The sequence below is a fragment of the Mytilus californianus genome, unplaced genomic scaffold (assembly GCF_021869535.1).
Source record: "Mytilus californianus isolate M0D057914Y unplaced genomic scaffold, xbMytCali1.0.p SCAF_30, whole genome shotgun sequence".
Taxonomy (NCBI): Eukaryota; Metazoa; Mollusca; class Bivalvia; order Mytilida; family Mytilidae; genus Mytilus; species Mytilus californianus.
Window position 1 is genome coordinate 423,862 of NW_026262680.1, and position 27,163 is coordinate 451,024.

At 30.2% G+C, this 27,163-nt stretch overlaps 2 protein-coding genes across 5 annotated transcripts in view; one reads left to right on the forward strand and one right to left on the reverse strand.

Moving 5' to 3' along the window:
• Window positions 1–31: 31 nt before the first annotated feature.
• On the reverse strand, window positions 32–24,058 carry LOC127736371 (OTU domain-containing protein 3-like). Of its 4 annotated transcripts, none has more exons than XM_052246884.1 (9): window positions 23,990–24,058; window positions 21,265–21,503; window positions 12,018–12,166; window positions 7,166–7,278; window positions 6,591–6,719; window positions 5,795–5,944; window positions 4,854–4,950; window positions 3,945–4,111; window positions 32–3,495 (listed from the first exon to the last, which is right to left on the reverse strand). In XM_052246884.1, exons 2-9 carry the CDS (start codon window positions 21,492–21,494, stop codon window positions 3,328–3,330), a joined length of 1,203 nt encoding a protein of 400 aa, XP_052102844.1. In that variant the 5' UTR covers window positions 21,495–21,503; window positions 23,990–24,058; the 3' UTR covers window positions 32–3,327. The 4 variants fall into 4 exon arrangements, with proteins under 4 accessions (XP_052102844.1, XP_052102841.1, XP_052102843.1 ...); XM_052246881.1 differs by lacking the exon at window positions 23,990–24,058 and adding an exon at window positions 23,797–23,939; XM_052246883.1 differs by lacking the exon at window positions 23,990–24,058 and adding an exon at window positions 23,699–23,787.
• LOC127736369 (transmembrane and coiled-coil domain-containing protein 4-like) overlaps window positions 24,052–27,163 on the forward strand; it is a 38,809-nt gene continuing 35,697 nt past the window's right edge. The window contains exon 1 of the mRNA XM_052246878.1: window positions 24,052–24,173. Within this exon, the coding sequence (XP_052102838.1) occupies window positions 24,141–24,173 (33 nt within the window). The 5' untranslated portion in view covers window positions 24,052–24,140. The remainder of the gene's footprint in view (window positions 24,174–27,163) is intronic.

Below are 27,163 nucleotides of genomic sequence, written 5' to 3' on the forward strand. Positions count from 1 at the left end.
AAATACACACTTTCGGCTCCATAAAAAAGAATTAATAAAATAATTTTTTAATATAATTTCAACAAGCAAATATGAGTTAACACAAAACATAAACTGGGCATATAAATCCCTTTTGATATGTGAATACATTTCTATTGCATTATATAACATTATCACATATTTACAAATGAAAGAATTGTGGCTAAAATAGAGTTCCAAATCATGAGACAACTCTTGCTACAAAATGTTTGAACATCAAGGTATAGCATATTGCTGACACAGACTATCAATTTCAAGGCAGACATCAAGTTATCTTATATATGAGTATTTTCTTTTCATGTCAAGTGCTTCAAACCCCAATAAACCCTTTTCTACAAACTATATGCATCAATGATAAATTTTTCATTGTGGTTTTCTTTCATTTTTTCTGATTGTATTGGGTCTTCCAATTTCATCAAATCCATAACCATAAACACATTGACTATAAATAAGTAAAAATGTAATGTATTGATTTATATTTTTATGATACACGTTTCTTTTTTTTTACCATTCTTGAAAAATTAAAATCCACACCTTTTCTATTCTGAAAGACACATTAGGGTATGCAAAACAAAACTTAATTATTTTTCGATGATCTTCTGAAACAAAAAGATTTCACATTAATTGTCATGACAACAAATTGTAAATAAGCACTTGGTGTACATCTCAAAATAAAAAATATAAACATGCACTGAAATCACAGTCAAGAACTTGGATGTTCCATATATTAACTGATTTCCTAGATAAGTAAAATTGTTGAAATATCTTGAATGTGCTTAATGTCTTCAAAAGAATGTAATCATAAATGAAACGAATATTCATGTATGCTTAGGGCTGTTCTAAAATTGATGGTGGTTGTGGTTGAGCGATTGGAGCCCTTTAAATTAATTAATTGTGGGTTGGTTTTTTTTCTTAGAATTTTATAGGAATTATAATTAATTATGAAAATTTCATACTATGGGTGGTTTGGGTCTAAAAATGACTTCCACATCCTCCATTTGTTTAATTCTGGAACACCCCAAAACAAGAACAAATACAATGTATATAAAATGTCATGTAAATAGTATAAGAAACTGTAACAAAACAAGGGTCATTAACATATAATTAACATATATACAATTATATAATATACACATTTAAATTGAATACTGTCATGATTTTAACCCTGTAATGATGATCCTTAACTTCTTTTTTTTAATACAGATTCAACACAACTTTGAAAAAATAATATTCCCAATTTCACGTTTTGATATTTTTGGAAATTTTGCATTTTTTTTTGTTTGAACCACAATTTAACAGAAGCCTGAACATTAAAAACAGGTATAATTCTGATGAAAATTGGAAAAACCAACATCAATTTTTTTTCTGAGTCAATCTAGTTTTAGTGATTATATTTACAGTATTATAACAATATGGGCAGCATGTAAGAACGGAGACATATTTCTACATATAAAATAAAACATTTTAAAATTTACACAAAATTAGTTACTGGCTCTAGTATAATTAATACTTGGTATATAACACATTGCATATAATTTTACTGTAACAACTACAATTCAATGAAACCCTGGTTTTAATAGTTAAATCTACATAGAAGAATAAGAGATCAAAGTATATGTCTAATACTCCCATACACATTTTCTCTTTCAGCTAAAAATATAATTTTTTTCTAAAATGACACATGGGCTTAGAGTAGCTATAAATATAATTCAACATGGTTCAGGTCTATATCAGATGAAACCTTGCATAATTGTTAACTCATCTTACAAAATCTGTATATAGTTTGCATCATCCTCGACTTTGAACTTATGAATTTGCTTGTCTACCCTTTTTGCAACTTGCAAGAAAAGTTTGTCAATTTCAAAATGAGTTGATGGGTTGCAGCCTCCCTGGGGGTTACCCAAAATCTAATTTTGTATTATATAGTTATGCAAAAAGTTTACTTGTTATGAGAAAGAAAACTTACATATATTGAAATGCTTATTCTAAAAAAAATCAAGTCATTCAATGTGACAGTGGTAAATGTCCTCTGCATGAAACACTTTTGAATTATCACCACCGGAATAATGAATGATCTTATAACCATGCCAACACAGAACATGTGTGAATAATATCTGTAAACAAAATGACGTCCTACAGAAATATAATTTCACCATTAAACATGACTGATTTTTCTTTACCCAAAATGTCCAGTGGCAAGTAGTTCATGCATAGTCAGATTTAAAAACAAATCAAATCAAAATGCAATAATGTATGTCCTGCAATAGTGAATAAACTCTGATAAAATCGGCAAATCTTATTGTCACTTGAAAAGTGGATTAGTCAAGATATGAAAGACAGATCTCTCAATGTCATAAAAAGGACTCGTTGAAACATGTAAAAAGTGTGTTAATCTCTAAATTTATCGTTAAAATCTTAAGGAGTAATATATATTTACATATGTTTATATAAAACATCAAATATCAGATAAATCCTGTGCTGTTACTTGGTTATAGGTACTACTATTACATACAAGTCTATAAATGTCATTTTTACAATGATTATAGGATTTTTCTTGGTAATTTATAACATATTTGTGTTAATTATAGCTGAAATAATTATTACTAAATTCATTTATGCATCTTAATACTCAATCCTTTTGAGACAATTTTGCTTTAAAAAATCTTGATATTACCCTTTTACCACACTTAATTTTTGATTAAATTGAGACTTGTTTTAATCAATTGAGACTTGAAATATATCTAATACATCTAGTCTTAAGCCCACCCATCATTCCGCTCTCCTGCCTATCATCATAATATAAGCTGGTTTAGGACTTTGTACGACCCAATCAATAAAAGGGGTTGCAAATAGCAATAAATTTAACTTTGCCGTGAATGTATAAATGGGGAGCAGAGAGTATGAACTTGAACTCACCTCACATTTTTTTCTGATATCTATTGAATTTAATATTAAGGCTTTCCTTTTTCTTTTAGAAAAAACTCCTTTAAATATACATTTGGACAAAGTCAAATAAAAATGATATTTTCATCATTTAAAGCTGTCAGTTATCAGGTCTCTTCATTACAACCCTGCATTAGACATATAAATACAATAGAAGAAAACTGTAGTACAGCTTTGTAGATTCATATAATCTTTCTGTAAAATTGAGCATATTTTAATTATACATTTCTCAGGCCTGAGTAATTCCAAGTCTTTTTCATATATATCTATCTACTTTTTACATCATTTTCAAAAATTGAAGGAGTATAACCACAACATTTTTCTTTCACTTCTCTTGCTAAAAATGAAAGATTAAAACAATCCTGCTTAGATTTTCATCATAGCTATATCTTTAGTAATGACCGTGTGGACATCTTCATCATCACTAAACTGTGTTTTCATTCCTCCAACTTTCATCCTGTGTCTTTCCTCTGCTCTTTTCTTCTTCTCCATCTTCTTTGCTTCCTTTCTTTCTTTAGCTGACACCCTGGTATCCTGAAAGAGGAATTTAGTGTTTAAGTCTACTGTGGATTCATATATTAGTGGGGTACCAGATTTCATTGATTTCAAGGGTACAGATTAACAACAAAATTAAATGTTCAAAGAAGCAAAATATTTCTATAGGCTGAAACTACAAAATCAAATATCCATAAAAATAGAATTTTTCATCAATCCATGGAAATTGGTCAGTGTTCTCCCCAGGGCCTTTTAGCATCATGGTAATGTGATGGTATAATCTTGAATGTGATGCTATCTGAATTGGTTTTCTTATAGATTATGTTATGGATGTGATGCTATAATTTAAAAAAAACAATATGGTATTTCAATTTCCCCTGATTACCAGGATGCTAAATGAAATATCTGGGGAGAACACTGTTGGTATCCACAAAAATGGCCTTGATTTGAATAAAAGTCTCCCAGTTATATTGAAACAAAATCTGTACCTTTTTAGGTCTAGCTCCTCCATTACTGCTTATAGAATCATATCCAGAGCTGCCACCATAACTGTTGTCTCTTACATGGTTAGACACAGGAGAATTGTTACCAGTACACACTCCACTATCTGTTGATGTTCGTTGTGATACCTCGGAGGAAGTTTCTGTATTAAAACCTGAAATTGAATCATTTTCTTTGTGAGAATATATAAAGTGTGTATAATAACCTTATATTGAAACAAGAGGAATATTATACACAAATGTGAGATTAATTGATTGGTGTTTAATGCCACTTTCAGCACTATTGGCTATTTTGTGGCAGTCAGTTTTTATTGGTGGAGAGAACCACAACCTTCGGCAGGAAAACAAATGTGACAAAAATTACTTATCTCCAAAAGGAGTACACTAAACATGGAGAATTTTCTTTTTAATTTTCCAATTTTTTTTCCATTCATGCAAAAAATGTGAAATAATGAACTTAATTATTGCAAGAAATATTTTAACTACATCATGTACGGGCATGGCTTTAATTTGTCTTCAGCTGTTTTTGATTTGCAAAAGTTATCCTGAATTTAATTTACATCATCATTCAGACTAAGGGAAACTTGATCGGTTGATTTTTAGTGTGTAATGCCACTTTCAGCATTATTTGCTATTTCATGATAGTCAGTTTTTATAAGTGCAGGAAGCAGGAGTGAACGCAGAGAACCACCAACTTTTGTGATGGAAAACTGGCAATCCTAGTCAATTAAGATTAGAGTAAAACGCACTTGCCATGTGTGGGGTTAAAAACTAACAACCCCAGTGTTGACAGGCTAGTGATATAATAGATGAACTACATAGACCACTCTGCCCTTTGAAACTTGATTTAGTCACAATATATGGTTAAAGAATTTTTTTTAAGAGCAAGATACTTACTTTCATCTGTTAGAGTCATGATCTGTAATATATGGGCAATAGCACTATCAACATCATTATCACATTCATACAGTGACTCATGTATCATTGTCAAGTCCTGAAATAGAAAAAGTTATCTCCCATTATACCAAAATGACAGACACATTATCACAATGGCCATATTTGATATTGTATAATTTTGAAAAATAGAGTTTTTGCTAGATTTTGTTTACCCTATTTCACAAATACCAGCAACAATTTACTATTCTAATTTCTACAGAAAAATAATATTTAGTTTCATTGTCATTTATATCATGTATATAATCAATAACTGGGAATATCTTGTACATGTCAAATTATCAAAATGTTGTGAGTAATCTCCCATCTTAGATTATGACCATGAAAGTTTCAGTCAAATCTTCAAATGTAAAAAGTTATCTCCCTTTATCATGTTTATATGTATATAAACAAAATCTAATAGCTTCTTCAAAAACCTTTAACCTTAAAATCATGGAAAGTTACTTGTCTGAACTGAGATTTTTGTAATATATCATTTAATTCCTATTTCATTATACTGTGGATTCATTTACTTTTTTGTGGATACCAATTTTGTGGATTGAGAAATTTTTCATTTTTTGAGGATTAATTTTTTGGTTTTTCAAATTTCTGTATACAAGTGTGTGAAAAATGTTCATGACTGAACAATTTTATTTGTGGTATTCCTATACCCAAGCAATCCATGAGAAAATGAATACTAATGAATATCCATGAGAAAAGGAATACTAATGAATATCCATGAGAAAATGAATACTAATGAATATCCATGAGAAAATGAATACTAATGAATCCAAAGTACATAAAAACAAAATCTATCATCAATAAGTTAATAAATGATTATTCATATGGTAAAATAAAAAGATCTCTTATTTGAAAATATCTTAATATTTCATTTCAAGACTTACATCACAACCTGTGGCAGCCATTATCTCCTGTTCTATTATCTCAACATCTCTGACAGCTTTGACGACCCTGCCACAATGTGGGATGTCCCCATTCATGACACCATTGGCCTGTGCCTTTTTCCCAGCTGCTGATTGTGTGTCATTCCCAATCTATCAAAACAATTAAAATGAATTCAAATATAACTGAAATAACAAGAACGCATGTGTTGTCCTGCTATGCAACCCCCACTTGAAATTAAGAGTATTAGAAAACAGGAATTTGTTGTCAGATAGATCCCAGAAATACACACCTTTTAAAACTCATCACTGCTAAACTGTAGACAAAATATGAAGTCATTCTGTTAAATAATTTCTAAAAAAAGTTACAAAAAATTTGTTGGACAAACAGATGGATGAGGTGATTGCAATATAGCCCCTTCCTAGACTGGGGTATAATATGCATTTTCTATGTGTTATATACCAGCATAAAGAATCATAAACATGATATATTATTCAACTTTACCATTTATAGACTTGAGGTGATTCCTAGATTGACAAAATGGTTTGGATGTTTGTACATTATTGGATAATATATGATATTCACTAGGTTTCTATAGATAACCAAAAGTTTACCCCTAAATTTTCGAAGTCAAGGGATCTAAAAATTTCCAAGGTCAAGAATAAATAAAGTCCAAATATTCAAAGGCTCAATGAAAAAGAAGCCTTTTTATTTGTTATTTTTATCTTTTTATTTTAATTCTTTTTAATGTCCTTGATTTTTGATTCTCTATTTAAATGATCAGTAAAAATTACGTACCTTTACCCTGATATTAGCCGGAGACTCTGTATTATCTCCATGTTTACGTACACTGGAATAATGATCTCCATTATGGTAGGAGATATGTATCTGTTTTGTTGTTTGACTTTGTGTCTTAGGTCCCTGAATCTGTTCAAAAATAAAAATTTTAACGTTAAATTTTTCAACAATAATGTTACTTAACTACTTTCTCAAATTGTTTTTCACTAACATTTTTTTAAATGCTTAATGCAGTTTCTTTCCATTTACATTGCTTCTAATCATTTCAAAATATAGCTAGATTGCTCAAACTTGAGTAAAAATCGATAACAGTGTCCTTTGTAAATACCAATAGACAGTGCTGTTTCAAGCTGCAAGAATGATTGGGACAAATGAGTAAATCATTGTATATGTTCTCTTTGCCTAAAGAAGAAGGTATGATAAGCCCACTTTTTTTACCATTGAATTAAAAAATCTAAACATATTATAATACCTCCAGGTGTTCATGCGACATTAGTCTGACTGACTTCATTCATAGTTTGGAAAGTTCTCAACTATCATGTCTTTAACACATATTATGATGTTTTTAAACTTACCAATAAAAATGGTGAATTAAGTTGGTGTATAACAACATTGATTTGATACAACCTAGCAAAAGCCACAATGGCATCATTCCCGGCATAGGTTCCTATAGCACTCAGGTTCTTAACTGTAAAGAGAAATATATGGTAGGTATTATTCTGCTATAAATGTGATTCATATGAATAAAAGAGGGACAGAAGATACAAAAGAAATGTTAAAAACTTACAAGTCAAACTAATAACGACATTGCAAAAAGCAAAAAAATAATGAAAAGACAAACAAGTCCACAAACACTGTGATGAAAACTAAAAACTGACCAACATGAATACCACCAAAAACCAGGGTAATCTCAGATAAATTGTGTAACAGGAGTGTGTCTTATTTGAGAGATTTTCTCTGAATGGTACAGTGTTAACCTTTTTTACCTTAAAGAATAAATTAGGTAATAGTAGTCTATCTTATCTGAGAGATTTCCAATAATTTACAGTGTAATTTCATATAAAAATAAGGAGATGTAGCAGGATTGCCAATCTGAAAACTATCCATAGAGACCAATCATTTGGAAATGGCTTGAATTGTCAGGTCATATCTTCATATGGTAATTCCATGTCAAATATAAACAACATTAGCATAGAAAAAAGGTCTAATTTTATCTGGACAAAAATTTGGAATACACTTTTTGTACTAGATTCATGCATGGTTAAGATATATCAATCATGTCTCTTATGTATACCAATTATGTTTAATCCCGATTTTTAAAAACATTAAATTTTCTTTCACAACATTTTCAACATTTCTCTGTGATTACAAATATGCCACCCCTTTTAATGATGCAATAAATTTGAGTGTAAAATTTATATCATTTGAAAATAAAATCATTGAAAATTAATGGGGTATAAAAGTGCATATTAAATTTAACCATATCTTAATGGAAAATTACAGTACATGGATCTATCATGCAACCTCAATTATTTTTTTTTTTTTTTTATTCTCTAAAGTACCACTGAACTATTAGCCCTACAGTCATAAACTAATAAAACAATTTTATAGCATTTTGATAACATCTTAATTGACTTTTAAAAGTTTTTAAACTTTCAGAAGCAAAATTTTTACATGTTTTCAAATATGAAAACATGCAATTTGTCCAATTATCAGAACTAAAATTTAAAGCCTTTGGGAAAATAACACCTTTTAAAATTCCAACCCGATATATTATCTGAACCAACCGTGACCCCAATTTCTATTATTGTGGGCTATTTAAAATAAATATACTTTAATAGGTGTAAACGGGACATCTTTACAATGCTTGACATATAGTTAAGAGAAAGTTGAACTTCATATTACTGTGGTATTCAGTAAATTAAATGTCCGATCCCACGATCTTCTCAACTGTCACAATACATGCAATATAGGATGTAGTTATGTAATATTGTAAAATTGTTATTGTGCATTTTTAATTTAACAAAAACATGTTTTTTAGATATGCTAATCACTGAAATTTCCTGAACTTTTTTAGCATGTCTCAAGCCTTCACATTACTGATATTCAGTAATTTAAATGTCCGATCCCAAGATCATCTCCAGTGGTATTGTCACAATATAGGGTGTTGTTATGTACATGTAATATTGTAAAATTATAATTTTGTATTTTTAACCAACATAAATATGTTTTTAAGATAGATACTCAAGTGAAAATATGATCACTGAATTTCCTGAATTATTGAAATTTATGTGCCTGTCTCAAGCCTTCACTGAATTACTGACATTCAGTAAATTACATGGACAATCCCATGATCATGTCAAGTGTCAGAATATAGGATCTTGTTATGTAATATTGTAAAATTGTTATTTTGTACTTTTAATCCAACATAAATATGTTTTCTAGGTAGATACTCAAGTGAAAATATGATCACTGAATTTCCTTAGTATTAAACTTTCTGTGCCTGTCCTTAGCCTTCACTGAATTACTGACATTCAGTTATAAATTAAATAGCCAATCCGACAATTATCTCCACCATCATATTATAGGCTATAATATATATGTTATGTATTGTAAAATTGTTATTTTGTATTTTTAATCAAACATAAATATGTTTTTAAGATAGATATATACTCAAGTGAAAATCTGATCACTGAATTTCCTTAGTATTAAACTTCATGTGTCTGTCCCAAGCCTTCACTGTATTTCTGATATTCAGTAAAGTAAATGATTGATCCCATCAGACGAAAGATGTTGTTATGTATGTAATAATTGTAAAAAAAAAATAAATGTGGAATGTGTCCATGGGACACAGATGATGCCCCCGCTTGCATATCATATAAAAATTATAAACGGACATAACTGAAGAACAGTAAAAGTGACCCTACCCAAATTTGAAATTGATCTGAGTTTTGTGGTAATAAGTATTGTGTATAAGTTTCATAAAATTTGGTTGAGGCAAACTTAAGTTAGAGAACTGAAACAAAAAATTCAGCAATTTTTCCCTTTCTAAAGGGGCATAATTCTAGAACGGTTAAAGTGACACCACCAAAATTCAAACTTGATCTGTATTTTGTGGTAATAAGCATTGTGTATAAGTTTCATAGCATTTGGTTGAGGCAAACTAAAGTTAGTTGGGATCCTGCTAACATGTTTAACCCCGCAATATTTTGTATGTATGTGCCTGTCCCAAGTAAGGAGCCTGTAATTCAGTGGTTGTCATTTGTTTGTGTGTTACATATTTGTTTTTCGTTCATTTTTTGTACATAAATTAGGCCGTAAGAGGGGGGGGGGGGGGGGGGGGCATAAAAAAAATTGGCACTTTTAACCTAACATATATCTGTTTTAAGATATAAACTTATACGAAAATTTCCTTAGTATTAAACTTGTCTTAACTATATATATATAACTGCATTAACATGGAACATCATCTTGAAAGAAATATTTAATATTCAAATTGAAGAAGTTCATGTCTTTGTTGTTGCTTTCAACTTTCCTTTCATCATGTTCATCAGAACAAGTAAATAGAAAAACAAATTTTGAGTGACACATTTGATCATTCTGGCAGACTGATAATAATTTAATCATTGCTTTACCTTAATATAACATTTCTCACAAAGTTTCTTATTTACATATTGCTATACAATACCGGTAAATAATGGTTTATTTTCGTGTCTGTTTGCAATTTTAATCTTAATGAGGGCAATCAACTCTTGCCATGTTCATGGTTCACCTTCCTCAGCCTTGTACAATGAATGCATTAATAAATGGCCATTGACATGTTGATGTAGAGTTAATCTAACTGTTAAATTCCTGACGGGAACGTATAAAAAAATAAGACACACAAGAAAATTTCCAAAGAACCAAAAACCATCAGCAGGAAATCTGACAATCTTTCCAAAGCTAGGTTCAAACTAGCAACTTCGTAGATGGCAAGCTATTGATCACTGTAGGTGAACTATTTTAGACCACTTGGCCATCAAGGCTCAAAACATTATAGAAAACTGCAACAACTCATTGAGGGTTCAAAATGTTGCCTAGTTTAAAAGCAAAATTTCAGTACCTTTTCAAAATAATAAAGGCAAATTTTAAATAGGTAAACTGAATCACAAATAAATCTTAAACACCCATACAAAGATAGAGACTAGAGCTCTGCAGCAAATGAAATTAAACTATCCTTTTACACTAGCAATAAGCAGCATCAGTATTTTATTCCAAAAAGAGGGTGCACACAGTGGCACATTGGACGGATAAGTAGAAAATCATGCTTAAAAAAAACTGTTGCACTGCATGGCAAAAAGAAATTTCCAGTCATCAGGAAGCATCAGTGAAATCTGAGTTCAGGTTTAAAAGAGAAAGTTCACTAATGGGATATCAATTCAAATAAGGTAATAGTAATTCAAAACCTAAATTTTGATTAAAATAGCTAAAGGCTACGAAACATAACCCTATAAAAATGTTTTGCGAATCAATTATCCTTTTAACATACTTATCAATAGGAAAGATAAAAGTGAACCAATAGTATAATTTAGACTGGATTATTTATGCAGCTTTTACTTTATCATGTTTATACCAGTATCTTTAACTGGCTAAATTCTAGACCTCTTCTGCTTGAATATTTCCATAATAAATTCTGAATATTAAATTGTCTTTTTCAGTGTTTTTTATCTCTTGTTAATAGCTATAGCTTTTCTGTGACCAGGGACTATGAGTTTATTATTCAACTAACTTTTTTAAGTACACAAAGAAAAAATTATTCAACAGAGGTCTTGGTGTTATAGTGAAAAGACAAATTAACATCTTTTGGTGTACAGCTTAAATAATTTCTTGGAAGAAAAGAAAATGTTAAAATCTGTCTTACAATGAAAATAGTATATACCTTAACCCAATTAAAACATATATTTCCACTTTTATTATTTTTTTTCAGAAAAAAGAAAAAATTTAATGTCAAACAAATCAAAAGCAATTGTTTTTCCAATCATCAAGTTAATAAAAACAAAATAAAAGTTGGGCACACTAGTCTTGAAATTCCAGATTCAAGCATGAGTGTTGAATGATAAAGGAGCTAATGTTACCCATAAAAAATGTTTGTATCAAATTAGTCTGTCAATGAACTTCGTCAAAATTTTGTAACAGGTCATGAAAATAGGTGTGAGGTAAGAAAATATATACACAGATGACAAGTTAGCAACCCGACAACACAAGAACCATAAGAATGTCTAGAGGTCAACTCACAATCTGCAATAATACACACATTTGTAAATAAGTGGCTACATAATGTGTCGATCATGCTCTAAATTGTTCTGAATCCTGAATTTTGTTTACCAAAATTAACAAAGAGTGGTCAATGTTGTACCAAATTCCCTGATTTAACCTATATATACATACTGTATTTTTCAAATGGTGTGTCATCTACTACAAAGGGTTCAAACTCTTCTCTGTGTTCAGACATGTAGTTACAAATCTCGAAGCGGTACTTGTAGTGATTACGACAGTGTCCTTCTAACTGGTCACCAAGTGCTCTGAACAAACAGTTTCTGCAATAAATAATAAATTTTGAATATAAGTAGGAGACGTTACAAAAATCCAATACTGTAAATTCAGAAATTATTGCGAAGTTTTTATTAATGCGAAAAATGTGACAATATCAAATTTGCAACAATAAAAACTTGCATTTTAGTTTCAGTAGTGATTTTCCTTTGTATCATTTTTTCTATCGCGTTAATGAAAGTTTGCTTTTTTGCAGTGCATAATTCTTTCATTAAATATTCTTAAAGTACCTTCCTTTATTTAGATTTCTACAGTCATTTAAGTTGTAGATTTCTACAGTCATTTCAGTTGTAGAGTTGTAGTGAGATAAAGCAGATAGGGTAGACACAATTGGGTGGGTGGGGAGTTTATCTCCCATTTCTAGGATATGACATTTTTTGCCAACATAAGTATTGGTGCATTGTAAATAATTTCCTTTATGAGTTAGACTTAGTGACGTCTTTTAGAAATTAAACGCCCACTATATACCAAATTACTTAACAGTCTGACATAGTTAAAGGTTCTTATGAATTAAATTCAAACCTGATTACATCAATGGAATTTAGTGAATTTAAAAAAGTAAAATATTCATTTGTATATACTGGATATCGAAATTTGCTTTATTGAACTCGAATCAAAACAAATTCATAAATAGTAATCTTTTCTTTAAATACCAAATAACAACAGTTAAGTAGGGAAGAAAGAACAAAATGTTCCATTAAATTAAAGTCATATGAAAGTTGAATATGTTTTATATATTTGAGTGGCTAAATTTTACTATAAAACATGTGTACATGGACTTTTTTTTAAAAGGAAATCCTTTATCCTATCAAAATCTTCAGAAATGTACTGCAATTGAATTAGTGACCTTTATCACGAGATCTCTTGTTAGCACTTCATCAAGGGCAGGAAAACAATGATGAAAGAAAAGCTATACCAGTGTGGATGATAGATATCATACATTCATAGTGTTAATTGATTCTGAAAGAAAAATTTTAATACACAAAATCATTTAACAACTGTTATGACAAAGTTTAATTTACAAATAGAAACACATGAAAAATGTGAAAATAAATGGAGAATGTGTCATGATGCCCCTGCTTACATATAACATAATAAAAGGACATAACTAAAAATTGTAAAAGTAAAGCCACCCAAATTCTAACTTGATTTGAGTTTTGTGGTAATAGGCATTGTGTATAAAGTTTCATAACATTTGTTGAGGCAAACTAAAGTTAGAAAATGGAAACTAATTTTGGGACTTACAGACAGACATACAGATGGACAAAGATAACATTTAATGCCCCATATGCTGCTGCAGGGGCATAAAAATTAAACATATTGCATGTCTATCATCTCACTTATTTTTCACGTGCTCCATTACTCTGTGTTGAGTGATTGTGTATTTAAGGGTCTCATTTGGTTAGCTTCATCAATAAAATACTAAAGTTAATTATCCGGTAATGTTTTCACTAATATTTTTCGTTCAATGTATGTTATTGATTTGTCATAATTGTAAATAAATAGGGAATGTGTCCATTGGACACAGATAATGCATATAACGTTATTAAGGGACATAACTCAAGAACGATAAAAGTGACGCTACCCAAATTCAAACTTGATCTGAGTTTTGTGGTAATAAGCATTGTGTATAAGATTCATAACATTTGGTTGAGGCAAACTTAAGTTAGAGAACAGAAACAAAAAATTCATCAATTTTTCCATTTATGAAGGGGCATAACTCTAGAACGGTATAAGTGACACCACCAAAATTCAAACTTGATCTGTGTTTTGTGGTAATAAGCATTGTGTAAAAGGCCAATTAAAATTAATTGATACATTTTCATCCGCTCCCACTCCTATGAAATCATCCAGCCCCGATTTTTTTTCTTCAAAAATTAAGATTTCTGAATTTCGTTCATTTCCGTTACCAGTAACCCCGATAATTTTATTTCATTCAAAACTTCCTTTTTAAAATTTCAGTTTTCGTATTTCTTAGAGTAATATAAGTCGACATATTCTTCTTCTCAATGATGACAACATTATCATCTGAGAATATAGATTAATTACTATAACGGCATGAAATACTCGGGTTACGAGTAATAGGCAGAGTCCAAGAACGCTAATCGCGGTATGTTACAGTTTTTAAATTTCAGTGAGTAGAAACCTGTGGATTTTTTTTTATATACAAATTCAATGACTTTTTGTCAGGAAATTTGGACTGTGAATGATATCTAAAGTGTAAGAATCGTGAAACACATTGGTACAAAAACATGACTGGAATAAAGTAATTGACATAAGCATGAACTTGTTCGATTTATGACCGTATATTGAGTACAAAAAGTCGACCAACGTACAAAATGTATTATACATGTTATAGCAAGCCCTTAGATTTACCCCAAGTTGTCGTTTTTGTTGACAAACAACAAACACCCTCTGTTCCCATCCCCTCAATAGAGTCATTAAACAACTTCTTCATTTTGGTTCAGTTTATGTTTTACATTGTAATTATATTTACACCTTGCATAAGAATCTTAAAAGCATCATCCCTAGTATTTTCAACACAGTTTGAGTTTTCATTTCACTCTGTACTCATAATATTTGTGTTGCATACCAATGCATATGCTTCATCTTATGGGCACTACAAATCATAGCTTTAGAAAGCAAAACATATTTGATCTAGATAGTCTAAAAGAGAACATTTCTCTACATTTTTGCTATTTACTAAAAATAGGTTTTTAAAGCGGCAATTACATGTAGTGTTTGTCAATCAGAAATATTAATGGAAGAATTGAAAAATAATGTAGAATTCCTTATATATACATGATATAAGCTTGTTATTACCCTTGCATATCAACAACCCGTCACAAAAGGGTTTAGGAAGAGATAAAAATTAAAAGATAAAATCCTCCCACCCGCCCCATTTTTTTCAAAAATCTGGATGAAAATCTGCTAATTAATTTTAGTTGGCCTAAGTTTCATAACATTTTGTTCAGGCAAACTTAAGTTAGAGAATGGAAACGAAAAAATTCATTTGTAAAGGGGCAATACTCTAGAAAGATAAAAATGAGGCCACCCAAATTCAATTTTGAACTGTGTTTTGTTGTAATAAGCATTGTGTATAAGTTTCATTACATTTGGTTGAGGCAAACTAAAGTTAGAGAACGAAAACCAATTTCGTGACATACGGACGGATGAACTGACATACAGACAGACAAGGGTAAAACTTAATTCCCCCTCCGCTACGGGGGTGGCATGAAAACTTGTTTCTAAATATGAAATTATCTTGCCAACTTAAGTGCAAGAGTGCTCATGCTTTGCCTTCATGGGTCTGACTTTGTGACGTCTTTTAGAAATTAAACACCCACTATATACCATATTTACATGTAATTCAACAGTCTGACATAGTTAAGGCTTCTTATGAATTAAATATAAACACGGATTACATCAATGGAATGTAATGAATTTAAAAAAGTAAATTATTCATTTGTATGAACTTGGTATCGAGTTATGCTTCAATGAACTTACATCAAAGCAAATTCATGAATTTTAATTAAACTCATCAAAACATAATATCAAACCAAATAAGTACAAAAATACTTAAGTAGGTAAAACCGAATAAAATTTTCCATTAGATTAATCCTGTCAGTTCCAAGGTTTGTTTACTTGCAAAACCTGTAAAATGTTGAAAGACCCCATACAAATTTTGAAATGGACCTTAATGTACGCCTCCACAGAAATAAAGTATTAACTCCCAATGATAAATAATTTCTTCATTCAGCAAAACACATCATGAAATCTTCTAATGATATCTAGTCCCAACATAACATGAATTTTTATTTTAGTTTTGGGTAAAGATTCTAAAAGAGGCAAACTAAAAGTTACTTATCAATGAATTATCATTCCATTCTTGTGAACATAAACAAAAACCTTTTAATCTCATCTAAAGTTTAAAATCTGGAAAGGTCTGACTATAAAATTCAAAGTTCTAGATCTTTTACCAAATACTGTAAAAGCAGAAATTTTCGTGGAGGAATTTTTTTCGTTTATTTCGTGGAAAGGATATATCCACTAAATTAAAACCCCCACGAAAATTTAACCCATCATATAATACCACTTACATTTAAGGAAACTGCGAAATTAAATCCCCATGAAATCTTATAGAAAGACAAAACCACGAAATTTTAACCCCACGAAAATTAATGTTTCTACAGTATTACATTATAAAGAATTTTATCTATATAATTCAATAAAACCTTTGGACAATGTTGGATAACCAAAACCTAATCCAGAGTTGTAGTAATCTCTTTAGTCTGGTGGTCATAAGGGTCACCACCAACACTACAAATCTGGTGGTCCAAGTGAAAATTTGGTGATCCTGTATTTGCAGAAAATTTTACCAATCAATTATTTCCATACATGTAGGTATAAATAAAATTATAGGCCAATTTGCGCAATGTAGCATACTGCAAATTCAGAAATTATTGCGAGGTTTTTATTATTGCTAATAATGCGACTGGGTGAGAATCGCAATAATAAGAACTTGCATTCTGATATCTGACAGATATATCTGTTTGCAGCTTTTCCACAAATCATAATAATTAATCTCGCATTTTTTTCCATTCTGCAAAAATCGCAATTATAGATGCACACAATAATTTCTGAATTTACAGTACATATGGTTCCATATGAAATATTGTCAAGATACATTGTATAGTCAAGAGCTATATATATACTAAATACCAGATATTGTATAATCATTGATAATCATGAGTTATACTAAATATACGGGCTGCCTAAAAAAAACAAAAAAAAACACCATAAATTTTTAGTTGGACATCAGGACTTCTCTTAAAATCGATGGTCCAATCTGATTTACTGTGGTTAGGACCTGGGACTGCCAGTTTACGAGAAACACTGCTAATCTGAATAGAGAACACATCCTGACCTACTAGTATGAACAAACATTGGTCAGTTTTTGTTATCTATCTTTTCTTAGTAAAGTTCAACGGAAGCTTTTATAATCCTTAGATTGTAGTAATCTTTGCAACCTAGTATGCCATTTACCTAAATATATCAAGATTCCATTTTCTTTAGAATAAGAAAAATTAATGCTTAACTTAACAAACTAAATACAAATGTTAAAAAATTCGTAAGGGTTCCGCGGAACCCAGTGTCTCGCCTACTTTTTGCTGTTAATCACAGGCTCAACAAAAATAAGGAAAAAAATTAATAAAAATATTCCTCTCTATACTATCTTTTGATTGTAAGTAGCTTCTGTCCAAGTTTGGTAAAAATCCAGGATAGTTTATGAATCTAATAAATGTTTTAAAAACTTAAACTGCAGACTGTATGTAATGTTAACTGGAAGAAAAACTAAGTCCATTTATAAGTAAAATACAGAAAAAATGGAACAAAATTTCCTTCTAGATACTAGCTTTTAATCATAAACAAGCTTCTGTCCAAGTTTGGTACAAATCCAGGATAGTTTAAGAAAGTTGTTAAAATTTTAAAAACTTTAACCACAGAGTGAATGTAATGTTAACTGGCAGAAAAACTAAGTCCATTTATAAGTAAAATACGGAACAATGGAATTTTTTTTTTACAAAATTTACTTCTGGATACTATCTTATGATCATAAACAAGCTTCTTTCCAAGTTTGGTAGAAATCCAGGATAGTTTAAGAAAGTTATTAAAATTTCAAAAACTTTAACCACAGAGTGAATGTAATGTTTCTTGGCAGAAAAACTAAGTCCATTTATAAGTAAAATACTGAAAAAATGGAATTTTTTTTTTACAAAATTTACTTTTGAATATTATCTTATGATCATAAACAAGCTTCTGTCCAAGTTTGGTAGAAATCCAGGATAGTTTAAGAAAGTTATTAAAATTTCAAAAACTTTAACCACAGAGTGAATATTTGTGGACGCCGCCGACGACAACGACGACGCCGACAGAATGTAGGATCGCTATGTCTCGCTTTTTCGACAAAAGTCGAAGGCTCGACAAAAAGGGGAATACAATTTTATTTTTATATCAGAAAATTAAAATTTTGTTCTAAATACATGAATGTATATCCAAATGAAAGATTATGTGTTCTAAAATTGAACTGTGCAAGATATGGACAAAGCACAAGTAGGACAGGAGAATAAACATAACACAGAGTACTGTGGCCTTTAAAAGTCTTAACTGCTCGCTAAAGCTTGACCAGATAGGGTGTCAAGCTGTCCTTTCAAATTAAATATTATAACAATGCTCGTTTGTAGGTGGTCTTTATTAAGTAGGGAAATGAAAAAAAAAGAAGACAAAAATTAGTTACAGTATGATTTAAAAACTAAATTATTAAACTCACTAGTCCAAAGGGTTTAAATTAGTAAGATATCATTTACCTCGATGTCAGATTTACTAGCAAATACGATAGAATTATGGATTTATGCCAAAGAAAATCTCAGTAACAGCCATTTTGGAGTAAAGCTAATTTTTTTTTTGCTGGTCTTTTTTTAATCTATGTGGCAGGTTGTGATATTTATTTAAACAATTTTGAAAAGCTCTCTAAAAATTTGTTAGTAACTAGTGTACTTATGCTAGTGTCTGACCTGGATATTAGGGAGGGGATACGTTGGATGGATCAGTAGAAAATCAGGCTTTTAACATGTTTAAATAAAACTCGCAGTTTGCATTGGCAAAAAGAAATTTCCAGGCATCAGGAATCATCAGCAAAATCTGAGTTCAGGTTCTTTAAGAGCAAATTTATGGGACTTCGATTCTGACTAGAATACTTTCTTAGAAGTGATAAATCTGACAATAGCGTAAACACTTGTAACCCTGAACTTATGGACCTGAACCAGCCTTTATGTAAAAAACTTATTGTAACAACATGGTTACTTACTGATATCACTAAAATGATACTAGATTCTTACTCTTCTACATGAAACATAACATTGGATGGTTGCAAAATTAAAATCATCAATCAAATTCTATCAAACTTGAAAATCAATGGTGAACTCAATCGTTTACGATCTGTATGAGTTGTGACAATTTGAATACTTTGTGAACACAAGAGTGCACACGCTGAAATGTCTCACCTGTTTTACTAACCATTGATTTTATGTTGAAAGTCTTAAAGATGAAGGTTTTATTACAAGTTACACATAAACTTAACATTTTTAAAAGATCCATGACAATGAGGTCAAGGTCAGATAAAAACTGTCACACAGACATGTACACCTTACAATTATTCCATACACCAAATATAGCTGACCCATTGCTTATAGGTAATTAAAAAACAAACCAAAACACAAAAACTTAATGTTAACCAATGTACCATGAATATGAGATCAGATCAGATGATACATCAATTTTTCCATTTGAAAAGGGCACAGCTCTAGAACGGTAAAAGTGATGCCACCAAAATTCAAACTTGATCTGTGTTTTGTGGTAATTAAATAAAGAATTGTGTATAATAGTCATAACATTTAGTTGAGGCAAACTTAAAAATAGAGAACGGAAACGAATTCAGCAATTTTTCCATTTGTAAAGGGGCATAACTCTAGAAAGGTAAAAGCGACGCCACCCAAATTCAAACTTGATCCGTGTTTTGTAGTAATAAGCAAATAAATGAGTATGTATAAGATTCATAACATTTGGTTGAGGCAAACTTAAGTTAGAGAACAGAACGAAAAATTCAGATTTTTTTCCATTTGTAAAGGGGCATAATTCTAGAACAGTAAAAAGTGACGCCACAAATTTTAAACTTGATCTGTGTTTTGTGGAACTAAGCATTGTGTATAAGATTCATAACACCCCGTTGAGGCAAACTTATATAGAGAACAGATAGGGGCATAACTTTACAGGGAGACAAAAACTATTTAACAGTAAGTTATGGCAAACTGCAGTTTTAAGCTATTCTTTAAATAAAGATGTCACTTCACCACAATGCTGTAATAAATTCTACACTGATTACATAGGTATTGTCTGTAATATTTGTAATCTATACAACCTCCTTGATGTAACCTAAAGGGTATGGTGGGTTTCAAATTCAAATCATTTGTCAGACATCACTATGTGTTAAGTACATGTATATTACATGTGTAGTTTCTGTTGAATTTTTTTTCAGTCAATGAACATAAATGAACCCCAGACAGTAATTTGATAGCTGTCAGTCAGAATTATCTACTGTAGCATCTATCTTTCTTTCATATATGTGTGAATCTTTAAAGATGCATCTAACCATATACAATTTCTTTAACAAAAGAAAATAATGTGTTAAACTTCACAAGATTCTTCATTTATTTGAATTTAAATAAGTTTTAAACTTGACACCTTGCAGTTTAATTTATTCATACTTTGAAATTAAATAAAAGCGCAGGTCAATAAGTTTTATAGAAACTATTTCTTGTGAATTATTGAGATTATTTAGAAACTTTAAACTTTTTGCAATGTGTTCATGTTCAAAATCTAGAGCTGTTTAAAAATTGGTGTAAACTTCAAGACAGACATATGTCACCTGCTGCCCTCAATAAATATAAGCAGAAATAGCAAAGTCCATGTTTTGGTTAAGGAAAACCCCAAAAGCAATGAAAAGACAGTAAGATCAAAAAATAAAATAACAAGTGCACAGTTTCATGTCCTGTAGAAAAATTTGCACCAGTTTGGAGATATTTTGCCTATAAGACTTTAATTTCATCTCAATGATAATATGAAAAATCTATCTTTTATGCTTTAATCAATGTTAATTATCACCTTGCACTTTCTACCACTTGACTGTTTTTCTACAGCAGTTTGTTAAAATTTCTGACCAGTTGAAGTTCGGTTTGATAAAATAAATTGCAATTTGGTCAGAATTTTATTATAAATAAACAGCAATAAGTGGAGAGCAAAACTTAGTCAAGTAAGAGTAATTGAAAAAAGAGAAAAGGTAAATTAAATAAATTAGGTCATGTATATATTCTGATGTCTGCATGATTATGACCCTATAATGAATAAATAATAAATATGGACATATATGTTGTTCTAAGACATGTTAGAGAACTAAATTAAAGTACTAAATTTTGAATTACATCAAACTGTAACTTTATTTATTTACAAATAATGAAAAAACATTTACCCATCACCAGGAATGTCTCTAAGCTGAAGACCTAATTTTCCTAACTGTGTAGAGAAACTTGGAAAATTTTCATCATCTGCTAAATATGAGTCAATCTGTTTCTCTCTTCGATGTTGTTGTTTGATTTGTCTTTCTTCCTTTTTTCTACTGACTACATCTTGTCGACCAGCCTGAACGTACCGAGGGTTCTGGTTTCTGGCAGCTATCACACGAATTCTTCTTGCTGACATTGTGTGTTTCTGAAATATACAATAAAGATACTCAATTTGAATGTTGCAGTTAAACAAATATCTTAAAAAATGTACAAATGAAAATTCAGCTATAAGGGGGACAGAAGTGCAAAGTCTTAATAACTCTTTAGTAAACCAAAGATAACTATCCAAATTTGCACTAATTATTTTTTCTTCCTTTTTTGTTTATAATACACTACTGTGTTACAATTAATGGCTTGATGTCAACATGGGCAATACAATCAAATAAGAAGCTTAATGAACCACTGGCCTATTACATATATCTAAATTGGATAACAAGTCTGGTCAATATAGAGGTAATCAGTAAATTTTGGATAGTGCAGATTTTTTTTAAACTTCATTTGTACACAAACTGCTCAATTTCAATTAAATTTAAGTAGACACTTAATAAATCAATAGCATTTCTATATATCTTGATTTTTTTTCATGTAATAGTAAATAACCTATTATCATGATTTATGATTAAGAGTTTACTCAATTGTCTTAATTCTAAATTATCATGATTATACAAAACACAATAAATGGCATGAATGGTAGAATATACCTCTTACCTTGGCTTTTATCATTAATTGAATGGTTTTTTTTACTTCAATGGAAAGAAAAGGTTAATCTGCTAATCAAATCAATAACTAACTAAACATGCTAAAATGTTTATCTTAAATGTATTAATTAAAACATGGTTTGAATTGTTTACATTACACATGTTACAAACAAATCAAAACATGTCAAAATATCCTGAAGGTGTTGTTCTTACATGTACATGTACCATGTAGATTATTGTACTACATAACACACAATAGACAATGATAATACATACATTTCAATTTTCACACAAAAAAGAATATTAAGAATTACATGTAAATGCAGAGCATTATTACACATCCATTTTTTTGGTACGTCTCAAACTTAACAATTAAAACATATTCTTACATAAACACACAATTTGTTAAATAATTTTTTTGTAGTGAAATACATAATTATGATAATAAAATTTGTGAATCATTCAAATTTCAAATTAGGATTGTGAATTTTATATCATTAAGCAATTATCTTTTATCATGTTTTTTTTCCAGAAATAATTGAATTCATAATCTACAGTTAAAAGAAACAAACACAAACAAAGAAGTAGACAATACATGTACACACAGTCTATTTATTTAGGAAAATGTATTTAATTAAAGAATAATAGTAATGCAACTAAATGAAACAGTGCATATGTGGTTTTATTTTAAAACCATTTTATTGTAAAAAAAAAATTCAAATAAGTCCAACTCACCTTCAGAATGGATATCAGTTACAAAGAATGGGCAATTTGGGTACCCTTTGGTATCCCTGGTACACTGATTAAATACTAAGTTGAAAACTATCCCAGAATTTTGGCAATTTCGTTGAAACCTAGGTGACTTGCACAGATGTTTTACAAGACTAGCATAATTTTGTATGGAAGAAAACATCATTGTTTGCAAGCGCTAGTGTAGATCCTAGGATTCTACCACGAAAATTATCAGCATCATACACAAATATCTTAAATTGAATCAATTTGGATGCATATTCTAAGTGATAATATTATTAGTTTGAAGGAAGAGAATCTGTACAAAACGAGTATAAGAGATTAAGGGTTAAAGTTGAGAACCAAGTAGAAGCACACCTACAATTATGTATGGCATCATGGGTCATGAAGACACATTCAAATGTTGTGTGTATGTGTGTATGTGTGGGACATCATTTCTAGTACTTGAGGTCCCTTGAGTCATAAAATTAGGGACAATGTGAAAAATACTACTTTTAAATAGTACTCATCCCATTCTTTACTTTTCTATTTCAAGGACGCATAAAGAAGGACCAATTGATAAATTATAAATGATACTTTTTAACAGCATAGGAAATCATTAGAAAAAAGGGATCCGAAAAAAAGTCTTAGATGCGTGAGCAATATATATATATATACATTAAATGTATCTGTCATGTCTGTATGCCCTTTGTACCAAACCTGATACGTCAACTGACCTGTGGTACTAATAATCCTAAACTCCCAAGAAAACAATCCATGATTCCAGCAGATTAATTGTAAACATATGATTTTAAATTATTACTAGCCAATTTATATTTCTGTATATATATATATATATATACACATGTCGACATGATATATGGTCATTTGACATTATATAAAAATTACTCACAGTAAACAAGTGACAGGTATAATAATTCTGATTCACCGTCCGGCTTCTTTAAATTTAAATCATAGATTAAAATAACCGATGAACTGTTAATAACTTACTGTGACTGTGTGGTGAAAGTTAAATCAGGTGTGACCCCAAAATCACCTGTTGAAAAGTCATGCTGTCAACACGGTTGTACTGAATGTTTGGAATGCAGAATAAAAGTATTTATCCAATAAATCGTTTATATATATGTTTCTCGATGTTGCAATTTACTTCGACCTAGTTTTCATATGAAACTTGAAGAAATACCTATTTCACAAAGCATAGCAACCTGTCAAACCGCTTAGAAGGGAAATTGCGTCACTGTTGCTTTTCGAGACTTTACCTGTATGGCTTGAAAAGGCTAGAGAGGTTCGAACAACAGGAAATGTTGAGGATGTCAACATGAAAGTTGATAAAAATGTCAAAACATCAGATGACAGTTAGCAATCAGGTTAATATTTTGACAGATAAACTTGATTTAAACTTTTAAACTTAATCATTTGAAATTCGTTCTTTATAGGGCTAAGAAATTCACATTTTACATATGGGCCCAAACATATGGAGATCATTTGGGCTATTTCCCAACTTTGTATCCCCTTAAGGTTAATGACCCCTTCTGATGGCCTTTGAATTACGAAATATTCAAAGTGCTACAATATAAAAACATTAAAAATACATAATAAAAGTGACCTGCCATTTTTTACATATACCAAAACGTTTTTAAAGCAATACTATAAAATATTTCATTGCATTTTAAAACGTGTTTAGTAATAAAGAGTAAAATGACAAAAATACCGAACTCCAAGGAAAATTCAAATCAGAAAGTCCCTTATCAAATGGCAAAATCAAAAGCTCAAACACATCAAACGGATGGAAAACAACTGTCATAATTTCCTGACTTAGTACAGGCATTTAATTCCCAGTTTTCATGCTTAACCACAAGAGCACCAGCCCAGGCTTGTAAAATTGCTTTCGGGCTTGTAAAATTCTTCTCTACAAGCCAATAGAATCCAACTAAAATTATCGTAAAATTGAGCTTCAGGCTTGTGGATTCAAAAGTTTATCGTGAAGACTGATTTCCTTATGTAGAAAATGGTGGATTAAACCTGGTTTTATAGCTAGGTACATTTGTACATGTAAACCTCTGACTTGTATGACAGTCCATTATATTGACAACAATGTGTGAACAAAACAAACAGACATTATAGATAAAAATGTCAAAAATAGGGGTACAGCAGTCAACATTGTGTTATAATCATAATCACTATTAAAACAAACAAATATTGTCCACAAAGAAAAACAAAATGGCATATAGACAAAGCATAGTTTAACGGTTTATTTCTTCCTCTGTGATATTTTATCCTGGGGATAATTTGTCACAGAAATTTTTTTCCAGACATGGTATTTCACAGGTAGATTTTATCCAGAGGAGTGAAATTCTATCTGTCTTATGCGGATAGTATTTACCAGTATATATTTTCTGTTCTATATTTCACAGAACCTTGTGAAATAGAGTCGTACTGTCTACTATGTAAGGTACTCGCAATCAATATATACCTGACCATAATTATAAATGTTTCACCAAGGTAGAACATATTTGCATAATTTATCAATCAAAGGGAGGTAATTATGAGCCATTTATATTTTACAGATATTACAATCCAGAGACTAGAATCTATTTCATAGTGAAATTTTTCCTTTATTCTTAATTTTTTATATTAATTTATATAAAAAGATGACTTAAAACATGATTTAAAAAAAAATATATTTCTACTTACTTTTTAATTTGTACTGAGATCTGAAAACAACTCACTTTTACCTGTATTTCATTTACCTTATTTTATATATTAAATTGATCATGATATTATTTTACAATTAAGATCTGTGAAATTACTTCTGGTTTTGTTTCGTATGTTTCATGATATTTGTCTTTTAAAAGAATGATATTTACTTTAATATTTCAGGATATTATTTTCAATTATAATCTGTGAAATTATTTCCCATTATAATACATTTATTTGGTTTTTTATTTACTAATTTAGCTTATATTCAAATACACTATTATTAATACATAGTATTTGCAAAGATTAATTTTTTTTTATTGATTATTCAATATTTTAACTTCCCAGATAGAATTTCACGGCAATGGATAATATATCACAGTGAAATATTTTCCTCCGGATAAAAAATTAACAACTTCTGTAACATTTTTTCCCCCAGATGATATTTCATCCGGATAGAATTTTGCTTTACAATAGAACATCATCAATATATATGAATGTGAAATTAAATGATCTGGCTTCTTTGATCTTCTTGTTTTTGACAAGTGTCTGAAGGAACTCTGACTCATATGAAAATAAGAAGAGGTCAGCAAGGATAGGTGCACAGTTCGTTCCCATAGGAATGCCGACAATTTGTGGAAAAAGTCTACCTCCAAATTCAACAGTTATGTTGTCAATAAGCAACTCCAGCATACTGATCAGTTGTTCCTCGGTGTAGCATGTTTTACCTTTTTGTTCACTATTAACAAAATATGACTTATGGAATCCCAAAGTAATGAATTTATAGGGTATGCTACCATTTTTATATTGAAAAGTTATTTTTGTGGATTATTTCTTTTAGACGATTTTTCAATTTCACATAGGGAATGGTGGTATACAGGGTTGAAAAATCAAAAGTTTTGATGGAATTAATTTCAGAGAAAGATCAAGATTTGAAATTATCCAGAAGTTCTTTAGAGTTTTTTAGAATCCACATATGGTTAATACCACTACGCGAGTAAACAGTTTCACAGTATATCTGAAGACCCTCTTTCACCGCGGATAGAATATTTGTCAATGTAATGGACAATTCCTTTGTACAGTCAGGGATATAACTCTATAGGGTTATTAGAGAAAATATCATACATGTGTTATTACAGATACTTTCATGAGTTGTCTACCCTTATTCCATAAATTTTCTAAATCTGTAATAACAAATGTTTGTTATTTGTTAAATAAATCATAAATATTTTAATTTTTAGTGGGCACTTGAGAATTTTTGAAACTTTGTGCAGAAGCTAAATACATGGCCTTGATTACTAATTTTCGAATTACATTAATACATTTTTCTTCAACCATGGTAAGTCAATGAGACAAGGCTTTTAAGGGATAAACTTAGCTGTAATAACAAGGCTTAGTTATAACTTATTAAAGGCATGTAACTTATTATATGAGACACTTGGGAATTACTGGGAAGCTTGCGCAGAACCTCATTACATGCCTTGATCATTATTTTCTTACAATAAATTAAAATACATTGATGATTGTGATTAAGCATGATTTATGTCTGAGCAAAGGCTTTGAAGTGATGCAGAGAACCTGTAATAACATCCTTTAGTTATTACAGGCATATTTTTCTGTAATAACATAGGACATAGGTGTACTATGCATGATTGGCAAA